General features: G+C 35.3%; 1 protein-coding gene across 2 annotated transcripts in view; it reads right to left on the bottom strand.

Annotated features, from left to right (window-relative positions):
* BCAR3 (BCAR3 adaptor protein, NSP family member) overlaps positions 1 to 12,009 on the bottom strand; it is a 103,472-nt gene that overhangs the window by 64,747 nt on the left and 26,716 nt on the right. For both annotated transcript variants that reach the window (XM_050307324.1, XM_050307323.1), the window contains exons 2-3: positions 4,598 to 4,712; positions 1,727 to 1,841 (exon numbers count right to left, since the gene is read on the bottom strand). In XM_050307324.1, the coding sequence (XP_050163281.1) occupies positions 1,727 to 1,841; positions 4,598 to 4,684 (202 nt within the window). In that variant the 5' untranslated portion in view covers positions 4,685 to 4,712. The remainder of the gene's footprint in view (positions 1 to 1,726; positions 1,842 to 4,597; positions 4,713 to 12,009) is intronic.

The raw sequence follows: 12,009 nt of genomic DNA on the forward strand, positions 1-12,009 counted from the left end.
TGTATGACTGACTGAACCAATACGCTTTGCAATCTTCCCAGAATTCTTTAATACAATAGGCAAATCTATCTAGTATGGAAATAACCTGGTGTAAACAGATCTCAGAGATCAATTTGTCTCTTTTTTCAAGCATGTAATTCAATTACACACTTAATTGTTTTCATTAGCCAAAACCGCACAGTGAATGGAAACATTGCTCAAGATAACTTCCCATAAAAACATGAACCAGCGCTACTTTTACTGAACTGAGTTCTAGCACTTAACTACCAAAGAAACCCCCAAATCCTAAAATTGTCACTTGGCAATACGTATGTCTGAAGGACAAACCACGCCCAGAGATACACACCAGTTTAGAAAAAAAATGTTTCACTCAAATTCAAATTCACTGAAATCATCATCAATATCACATGATTAGATGTAGCTTAACATATCTGAAGCTCAACATTCCATGAGTTAGAACATTCCAATGAGGTGATTGAAATGTTACTTGAGTATACATAAATCAATTTACCACATGAATGGCAGTTTGAACAGTTCTTTTTTTCTGAAAAAAAGTGGTACATTGACAACACTAATATATTTCTCACTCCAGTACCTGAAAAGACTACAAAATGCAGTCTCAATGTCACATGAAAACAAGTATCAAGAGAAACACATCTAGTTTCACTGCAGTCATCAACTTAAATAATTTCCTAATCTGTTCACAGTAGCAGTTACAAAAATGTCATATTTATATTCAAATTTTAAGACTTTCAAACTGTAGAAATTATGCAATTGTTAAACCTGTTCTAAACTCCTTAGAAAACACTGAAGACGTACACTAATCTACTTGTACATAACCAGTTCTAGTTTCTTCTGAAAACTTATGTAGATAAAGACATTTTATGAATACTTGATTTCTACACATCCTTCAAAAGTCTTATCTTGACTAAGAGAAGGTAAAAGTTATTTACTTGTTAGCCAAATAAATAACTGCATCACACTAAATTTGTAAAAGCCTTAGGCAGTGATCTTTAGAATTATGGGCCAGAGTGTATAATACCTGTGCCTTATCATTTTGTGAACAAGTCTCAAAATATCCTGTACAAGTCACAGCTGCATAATGTCTCACTATATCCTGCCACTCAAAACAGAATGTCTTACAGAGCTTGTTACAACTCTCATGAACTTGAGTGAATTTTGATACTGAAGTGATAAAAACATCATAAAAGCAGCAAATGATGCAGTGATTAACTCTTGATTTATAGCAAAGTCCCTAATGGAAAAAAAGGAGCAGAACTGGCTGTGTAAGCTCTCCTCAGCTTATGAGATGGCACATACACAAACTAGCTTGGTTTAGACCTATTGATACCATCTTTCCAAATGAGAAAAGCATGTGTGACACAATCTTCCATCAATTATGGGATGTTATCATTACTGTGTCTTATTAAGCTGAAGACTGTGAGAGTAAGAAAAACTGAAATGAAAGTGGAACCTTTTCTAAATGGCAACTTTTTAAAAAAGTACAGGTTATGCTGACTCCTACATATATTATTTTGTAAAACCCTGGCAAAATATTTATGTTAAACTTTTGTTAAACTAATAGTTAACTATTCTTACTTTCTGTATAAAGTACCCCTGTGATCTGCAGTCAGGGCAGTGTTCTAGGCTGAATCAGTTTATCATCCTTTGTGATGATGAACTCGGGTTGCCTTAACTCATTCTCTTAGTCTTTAGGAAATCTTACCTCTCTTTCTTTTTACCTCCTGAAGCAGCAGGATATTGGAAATGAGGTGTGTTCGGTGCCCTTGGTTTTCAATTCCCAGCTTTTTAAGGTCAACTTCTGTAAGGTGGAGTAAGTCCTGTAGCAAATGCCAGAGTAAGGATCATACTATACACAGTAGTACAGGATAATTCAAATTTCTTTCAGATGGTTCTGTTGTTTCTGATACCATAAGCTACATAGTAGCTAACATAAGTATATTTATATGTTATTTGAAGTCCCTTTATCATGGTAAGCTCTGTCATTGAAGGGATGAGGATTTTTCTATTAAAACATTAATCCATTGTCTCTCAATTTTTTCTCAAAATAAAACTGGTCAAATTAGCTGGAGAATTTCTAAGAATAACAATTCCTTTGAGCAAAAAAACCCCCCAAACTACCCAAGAGTGCTAATATGTTAATTACACTTAAACTAATGAAGATAAATCTCAGGGTGAACTAATGGGAATAATAATATTGGGAAGTAAAGTTTTGTATAATGAAGAGGATATTAATTGTAATCAGTAGATAATATGGGCTGTGACACTGTTTAGAAGAACATAAATTTCCATATAATGCATTTGGGTAATCAAACCTGAACTGTTCTCTTTTATTACTCTTTCTCTCCACAAAATCATCACTATTTTACTTTCAGAATAAGTTTCTGAATAACTCAAGGCATTATTTATAAATCAGTACAGAATTTCAATTTGATGTTGATTTATAAGCATGTAGAAAGCTTCAGCTGATGACAGAAACTTTCAGAAAAAACAGAAAATATTGCAATATATTGCAAAATATGTTCTGTATTTTCACTGTAAGTTAGATAAAGAGAAGCACATAGAATGTACTCCATATTGCTATTGGCAAGTGACATTAACTACGAGTAGCCTTTTCTAACGGAGATTTGACAGTTCAGGCCTAGGAACCTAAAATACAAAATCTGATTGATTCACTATGTAAATAATAAGGCAATTGACACAGAATTTCTACTCTGAGCCCCTGGTTTTGAAATTGTAATTTAAAAACCTTTCTTTCATACGAAACCCACTGCAAAGGCATTCTTTGCTTTAGAGTAGTGCTCTAACTGCTGAAAGCCTCAATTTCTTCTGTCACTAGCTAACACTGCTTCAAAAGCTGTTAGAGAACTTTAATCATGCCTGAAAATGTCATATTAAGTGTTTCTCAAATGATAACTAATAGGTAACTAATGACATGAAAGTAGGGAGTTGAGTAATTATTACTTTTATTTTATCTCTTTCTAGCTTTTCCCAAATGCAAAAATTTCGGTGGGTTTCTTTTAGTAGCTTTTAAGAACTTGCTGCATTTTAAGTTGACAACATTCTTGTGTGGAAATTTTATTTCTCAGGTGGAACTGTGTCCTGCCTTGAAGTATTCTTTCTTCATTCAAGATCATAAGCACGTTCTTGTCTGGCTTCAGAACCGGCTAGAGCAGTTGACTGAAACCCAAGAACTCTGTCTACTGCTTCCCTGAATTTACTACTTAGCAAAAAATAATTTAAGTCAAGAAAATGTGCATCACTGTCCTCCCCAGTAAAATGGATATAATCATACCTTCTCCTGCAGAGATAAAAACACAGTGTAAATAGTTATTAGTAATTATTTTTAAAAGTAGAAGACATCAAAGGCAATTATTTAGACTTTCAAGAACTTAGAAGCTTGGTTCACCATGGGTCTTAAACACATGTCTAGTATTAAGCAGGTTGGTATGTGAAGTCAAGCTCATCAGGTGTTTTTTCAAATTAAAGTTTTGTTTCAGAAAAATACTAAGTTTGGCTGAAGAACTAAGAGATCATAGAATGTTTGTAATCTACAGATATTGCAGAACTGAAATTCTGACTCATGGCCTTGAAACTGAAGAAAGTCCATTGTATCCAGAATGATGCACTAAGTCTATTTTTAAGTTTTGCACTTCAGCAAAAACTTCTTACAGGCAGCTTTCAGGCTCTGTAAGCTGTAAGCTGTCTGTGTTGCAGGATGTTTGTTTGTTGGTTGGTTGTTGTAACAGCTGCCACAGGGTTCTACATTACTGTCCTCTGTGTTACAACAGCAGTGTGAAGCACATGAACATTTGCCAGTGACTTGCTGATTGAATCCATTTGGAAAAGTAAAAAAAGCTGTTCTTTTTCTAGCTGGGACATATTCTACTTACATTTGAAATACTTATCTTTTTATTTTCCTTGGATTATGACATTGCCACGACACTCACTAAGAATTCTGATATACAAGCAGCACAGATGAAAAGCAGAAGACAATTTTAAATAAATAATAAAAGGGCTTCCTAAGAATTTGTAAATAATTTTCTAGTGATCTTCAAGATTACAAATGTAAGGTCCTTCTGTAATGTGGCATTTGCTCAGTAGAGCAAGTTTTAAGTCACATAGAATCCCTTTACCTGTAAACATCTTCATATAAAAACTGGCATCTTTTATCTACTTCTGAATTTTAAGAAACTTATTTGTTAGTTTTGGCAGAACAGAAGTTATCTATGTGTTCTTGCTCTGGTGAGCACGTCCATTTGTAGCAATCTGAGACAGCCACGACTAAATAGGGCAAGTAGCATTATAAACATTACAGCAGCATTTTTAACATATATATATAAAAGTAAAATGTTCCTTTTATCTAGCCCACCAGCGACTCTATTTCTCTGTGACTTTTAGCAGACAGTTGCAAGAGACATTGTTTTCATTTTCCCTCTTTCTCAAGACAAAAGCAAACTATCTGTCTTAAGGGTTTTTTTGCTCCAACATCGTATCACAGAACATTATTCATTTGTATTACATCACCTTGCTTAACAGTTTCTCAAGAGTTTTATTAAAAGAGGACAATTCTTACCTCTATGCCATCATATTGTTCAAAGAGCGTGCAATACTCTGCAAGACCAAGCTGGCTTAGCCAGTTAGAAATGGGTAGATACTTCATTATCTATTACCTCACAATGGCTATAACTCTGAAAAACAAAAATTACAAATAACATTGCTTAGGAGTGAACCCAGAAGGCACTTCATAACACGCAAGTTTCACTGTTGTGGCCAGAGATTACCTCTTACCACGCAGTCAAGAAAGTGTTAGTTATCCATGCATGAGGATCTTAATATTTAGTTCATTGTCATCCTCATACAAGCAGGGAATGTTGAAGACTGTATTTTGTTTAGTTCTCATAGCTGAGTGAATCTTTTAGAAGATGAATCAACAGAGTCACTCAATACTGTAGGATTAATTAAAATATACTCGGCCTTTGTACTCAATGAGAATACAAAGTCACTCCTTCAGTGATAATATCACTCTTCTTACACACGTGACACGTGACAAAATGCATTAGATGAAGAGCAATAGCAAATGCAGTAGTGTTTTCTGTAGGAATATGAATGATGTAAATAAAACTGCATTCTCTGTAAGACAGTAATTTTGACTATGATTCTGTGGTGGGTGTTTGTGCAAGATGGGACAAACAAAATAGTTAAAGTCAACCCATTATGGAGTATTTCTAAGAAGAAAAGGAACGGAGAGTTCTTTACAGTTTTCTCTCCATCATGTCATCTGAATTTGAGTTATCTGTAAATAAAAATAAGTTTTTGTTACAGTTGCTAAAATGAAATAAAAGATGGACACATGATAGACATCAGAAGATAAAAGACAGACACACAAAATATTCTTTCAATATCACTGCTTTATGTAAGTGGTTATGCAAGATCTACACAGACAAATACTTAAGCTTCCAAGAATTGCTGAGTTTCTGAACAGATTTCTATGTGCAAGTTTGAACATATCCTAAATCAATTCAAGGATGCCCAATTCTTAATCTGTAACTTGCGATCTGAGCATTTCCTATCAGAACACTGATGCCAGAGGCAGGAAATTCTCATGTTCAGACACCTAGTGACTTTAATTGTACATTTTTTATATTTTATTTTTAGTTGAAGATTTTCCTCTCATCTATACTGCAGGAAAAGTACTTGCTCATTAACTCTGCATAAACCAATGGGAATTATGACTTTCCAGCTACAGACCACATGTTCCAAGACATCTGCCTACTCTGAACGCAAAAGAAGCTGCCCAAAGGCTGACATGTAATGGTCAGCAAAGAGTCAGTATTGCTTTTGGTCACATGGGGAAAGCCATGGAGCATTTTCATAATTCTTGGAACATTAGAAAAGCATTGAAGCTTTTTTTTTTTTTTTAATATAAATTGCAAACCTAAAACTAATGTTCTGCAGAAAGGTAGGCCACAGTAGCAGTATTACCTGTGTTAAAGCACAATACATTCTTAGAAATATTTTGAAGCATTTCAGTTAGAACAGCTACTATTAGTAACACACACAATGTTTTGGACCAGACATTGTTTTTGGAAGCCTCTATGAATTTTGTCTTGGTGCTCAACTTTGGAAACAAATCAAAATGGTTACACTTCAGAGAGACATACACCATTACACTGGGAAAGCTGGAATTCTGGAATTCGACACTTCATGATCTATTAAAGAACAAACCTGCTAATTTGCAAATCACATTGTGAAATCCTTCTACTGTCCACTGAAAGACTCTGATCTATTATTTGCTTTATTGTAAGTTTTTATTATTGTGAAAATATTGCAGGCTATGGATGACGAGTAAACATCTAAAGAATGGGTGGTATTACAGTAACTAAGAGCATCTTGTGGAGTAACATTGACCAGAAAATCTCAACATTTAATTGACACACCACAAAAGAATTTCCTCGAGGAATGTGAAAGCCACAGAGAACATTCTTATGTGAGGCGAGGACAAGCTCAGCCACTGATGTCTTTCATTTATTGGCTTGCTTTAAACAGGTACTTTCAGATTGCAAGATGGTCAGCATGAAAGCCATATGATGCTCAGAGAGATAAAAGCTACTCAGTTAGAATGTAAGTAAAGCCATGGACAAATAGCTCTTTTCTGGTTCATATATTTTAAAGTAACAGACGTGAAATTTGTTGTATAAAGGAACTTGTTTTCAAAATTGACAAGTTCACTAAGAATATATTTTTTAAGACTACAGATTTTGTACTTCATTGTGAATACTGAGATTCCATGTTAGTACATGACAATTAAAGAAAATATCTACAGGAATTGGTGGAGAGTCATCACATTTATCATTCCAGAACAAAGAGAAATTCTCTACTAAGCATGAGAGGAATCCCAGAATCTCCACAGAGGAACATTCTTTTTAACAATACAGTGATAAACAGTGGCTGTCTAATCTTACTTGGCCAGATGCATTTGCTCTGTTATTAATTTATACCAAACAGAACTCCCAAACAACCAAACAAAGAAAACCAAACTAAAATAACAATACCCCCCTTCTCTAAACCCCCATACAAAACAAAATTCAGCTGCAAGCAAGAAATGTTGCCCTTATATGACAAGAAGAGGTACAAGAGGCATTGCTTTCAAACATACTGCAATTACACCCTAGAATGGGATTCTTTTATGGCTATTAAGTCTTTGTTAACACCTGTGTAGATTTATCCCTTTTGTTTTAATAAAAATTGGTTCCTACAGCTAAAGGGGAAAAAAAAAATCTCCTTTCTCTCACAAGTTAACAAATTGCATTTCTGATCTTTCTGCTAATGGTAGTTTTGGTGAAGAAAGATAACAAAAAACATTAACTCAAACAAGTCTTATTTAATCAATATGACACTGTTAGTTGGATGCAGGGTACAGCCTAGTGATCAGGACTCAAGATATAGCCTGATCAAGGTTAAGAGTAAAATGAAGTTACAAAATATGTTGTAAAAAACACTAAATATACCATTATGAGAACTGGTTCTAGGCAGAAGGAGTTTCCTATTATTCTTCTACTTTTATACCACTTATTTTTATCTCTGAAAATAGGATTAACTTTTGCTTAAGACAGGTAATGCCAACATTTTTTAAGATCCAAAATATGGTTATAAACACACTGGCAAGGCGTGTGGCAGATGTTTGGCACATATTTTTTCCCCATATCCTTCCTTTCCAGAGTAAGGAAGGGAACAAAAATATAAATGACAGCAGGTATTGGAGGGCAATACAAGACCTCTGTTCTATTTATCAGTTCTAAACGCTGTCAATTCCTGTACATCTCAGGACCTGCAAAAAGACATCATCATAGGTTTAGTGAGGTCACCAGATTTTTATGAGATACAACCACTATTGCTCCATGACTTGCTTCTGTTTATTCAGTTAGACTTCTTCTGTTATCACTTAGCTTAAGAGAGAAGTTACTCTGGAATCCTCATGTGGAAGGTCTTGAAGTACTACCCCCGTAATTTATACATTTTCAGGGGGTTTTACATAAAAATAAGCATTTTGAATCCAACCTAGGTTTGTATCATTCTGATTCTGACCACTAGCTGTTCAGAGGCTTTTATGAAATTAGGTTGTTGCTAAAAAGTTATCAAATGAGTAATAATGGGAGGTTCCTAAGGTGGCTCTCTGGTCTACTGAACTGACCTTCACTTTCCCTTTCAGAGTGCTTTTCTGAGTTATCTTAAACATGCTCACAGCTGCAGTCATACATATGGAGACATATCTGATTCAAAAGCACAAGGAAAGGTGTTTTATATGTGATACCCAAGAGGTTTAACATCTCTTTTCTTTTGCTTTAGAAAGCAGCATATAAAATAGATGTAGCTTTAGGCCTGCTGTGGGAAGATGTACAATAAGTAGTCTGGGCACAGAGATGGAGTTAGGCAGTTGCCCATATGCTGAAGTCCTTTAAGCATACCAAGTTGATATATTCCTAAACAGTGCCCTTCTCTTAATGAAAGGATAAGGCTTGATGAAGGTCTCTCTATGTCATGGGAGTCTATGCAGAAGCTGCATTGCTGAAAAGCAACCAAACATACATTTTACTAGAATCATGTTTCGTGATTTGATGAAAAGAGATGAATACTGGGAAACAGTAGGAGAAACAAAGCAAAACTGTGTAGCTCCAAGTATACCATTATCTTGCAACACTTGAGTGGCAAAGAGATCAAAGGAAGCACTTAAATCCAAGCAGTAACATTATTAATTGCATTTAAAATATAAATGAAAGAATGTCCCACTGGAACTTCTAAATCATCACATTTAAGAATCATAATCAGCATTTGCAACAGAAGTATTAAACAAAAAAGAGCTAAAAAAAAATCCTAAAACTGTGTATATATGAGATTTATGCTTTACCCTTCTTGACTCTTTCTTGGACTTTCTAGACATTTCATTTCAAGGTTTTCCCTTAACTGTATTAAAACATGATTTAAAACTCTGAAATTCTCAAGTTATCACAACATTCTATGGAAAACATGAAATTGAAAATAAATTGTAATCTCTAGGAAATGCACTGAATTTTTGTGCTAAAGGCAAATAACAAACATAAGTTTGCTTGTAGGATATCACAAGCTGCAAGCATCCTTTCACATTTATATTGATACCAATTAGCAGTTTCTGCACTACAAGCTAGGTAGAGTGTACGTAAACTTTACAGATATTTCACAATGTCACTACAGGTAATTGCATTTTCATCAAATGACTTAAAGCACAAGTCTGATAATCTTACAGGGTAAGGACATGATGATAACTCCTCCTAGTGGAAACACATCTGATACAACAAAACTTGGAAAAATACAGATTTCATAGGTATCATACTGGGTTTTTGCTGGTGCTAGTTAGCTCTGCATTTTTTCTACCCTTTTCTGATTTAAACTAGTCTCATCCAACTTTTCAGTACTATAGGAAAACATCTCTGGGCTTTTAAGGAAGGTGAAAATCATTTCACTTTAAAGCTTGCTGTTATACTGGCATAACATGGTTTATTTAGACACATAGATGAGAACCAGGTTTCAAATTAATCTAAAGCCATCTTTTACTACAGGACTATGAGTCACCACTACTTCTTAAAACTTTGGGTGAGACTAATGTGATATAAAGTAACTTACATTTATCGTGAACAATGAAGTTCTGCTATTTGCTGGTGCTGGGAGTGCAGCTCTCCGTGGCTCCTTTTTGTTTCCTCTTTCACTCATACTTTGTTTCTACTGTGCCAGGAATAATTTCCATGTGAATGAATCCCCTACATTTATCTGAATAGACTACTCTGTTCAACCAATTCCATCTCCAAGGCTCAAACTGTCACAGACATTACACATGCTGTTCAGCCTGAACCTAGAGGAGTGGTTTTTACAAGAATAGCTCAGAGCACACAGAGCTAGTAGGAATATGCAGTAGCATGTAATATGCTGAACAGACTATCAATACTTTCATTCATTTATTTTAGTCCCTGATTTGCTTCACGTTTCCTTGTTCAATTTGTTTTAAGCTATTATACTCAAAATATTTTTCTGGTAAAATTTTGACAAATTGCTGTGAAGGAAATAAGGATACTGAATTCTTTGAAAAGAAACCCTTACCTTAAATATTGTTGGCATTCTAGTTACTGAAATGATACTTCTGATGTGGACGTTTAAGTCAATACAAAATTTAGCAAATCTGTTGCAGACTACAGAGAAACAAATACAAAACATTACTCAACTAGTATATGCTGTTCTGGCCAATGTTTATGTAAAGATAAATAGTCCATAAAGTACCAATCAGGACTTTAATACACACTAGCTCAGCAACCGCACAGCAGATCTTCATTCCAGACATTTCACAAATAATACCACAAACACTGAGCTACTTTATCCTTATGTCAGACTTCAAATCAGGTATTTTCAGCTCTGGAGCAGTCAATAATTATCACCAGTAACTTACTAGAAACAACTAAGACAGTGGTTCATCATTTGTTATGTGCTGCTTATGGAAGGCATAGACCAACCACCCTTCTTTTACTTTCCTTACATACAGGAGTGCAACTTTCTCCATTCCATAACATCAACATATTTTTAATTATTAAGCCAAAGCTCAAAACCAGGATGAACTACCAGCAGCTGTGGTGACATGCTGGGGTAATAAATATCCCTGTATACATCTATAAGCAAAAGCTTGTCCTAGGAAGGGACTTACACACTTTTGGTCTGACTAATGCAAATGTTCCTGCATTTCACTTGCAGTGCGGATGTGGCACAAAGCTGCTCCACTAGTACAAATTTGTTCAAAGAATTTTCAAAGTGTCACTTTGCTCTTGCAGACTTCAACAACAGACCCAGCATATTCCTTAACTCCATCACTATGCCCAGACTATTTTGTACATCCTCCCACAACTGGCCTAGAGTTAAAATGAACAGTGTACTGTGCATGTATTTTCATTCACAGGAATGGTAAATGTTCGTGCTTAATGCACGTGATGTGACAGCAATCAGGTGATCAAGTACTAACAAACATAGCATGTCAACAGAAAAAACGAATACAAATCTCCAAATACATTCAGCACATGCAACTTAGCAGATATTTTGAAGGCTAGGGCTAATTGTAACAGTATTTATGAGATCAGACTCCAGTTAAATAAATAAATAGAACTAAGATAATAAAACACTTCAATAGAAAGTGTTGATCACTACAGTCTAGTAAGTCTTGCCTCTTTCTGTATGTCTGTGTGGTCTTTTGTAGTTAGATAGGAGTTCATCCTACCTGCACATGAAGCCAATCACAAGCAGCATGTTGGTTCAGTGCTGAACTTGAGCCAGAGTACACTGTTGAAAAGACTCCACAGCTGCTTCTCAGCTTGAACAGCCAGATAGTAGCAGACTGTAAATACATATGCCGTGTAACCAGAAATCTGGTTAAAGCTAGCATGCTAAGCTCTCCATGGGGAGAGGAGATCAAGAGAAAATGAAATTACAGCTGCGATTCCTTGCTAAAATTTTACTGTGGACTAATCCAACTTCAAAAACACTAGTCCTGCTCCTTTTAGTTCCTCAGCCATAGCAATCCAGAAGTTCTTCACCTCCATTGCAATAAGTCTACTGTTTGTGTGGTGAAATGCTAAACTGGACATACACAATGGTGCAAATTTTACTCAACAAACAAAACCGAACCATTCCCCTGCAGAGTGTGCATTTTTAAAAAATGTGCAGATCCAGAACCACTTAGAGAGCAAGTCTCAAGTTCTTTAACTACTTGTTACTACTGCAATAGGTTTCTGAAATGTTTTATCCTTTAGTGTATTCCTCTTCATTTCTTCTGCCCTTCAGAATGGGAAGCAAATGTTAGGACTGCCACATATTTTTTTACTAAGGCTGTTCATAGACACAGAACTCCTGATCAGGCTCCACAATTACTTCCTACTCTTTGCCTCTCATTCCCCCCCAGTAGTCTGGTACTTCAAG

This window comes from Myiozetetes cayanensis, unplaced genomic scaffold, assembly GCF_022539395.1.
Source record: "Myiozetetes cayanensis isolate MyiCay16 unplaced genomic scaffold, myiCay2020 scf12, whole genome shotgun sequence".
NCBI classification, from domain to species: Eukaryota; Metazoa; Chordata; class Aves; order Passeriformes; family Tyrannidae; genus Myiozetetes; species Myiozetetes cayanensis.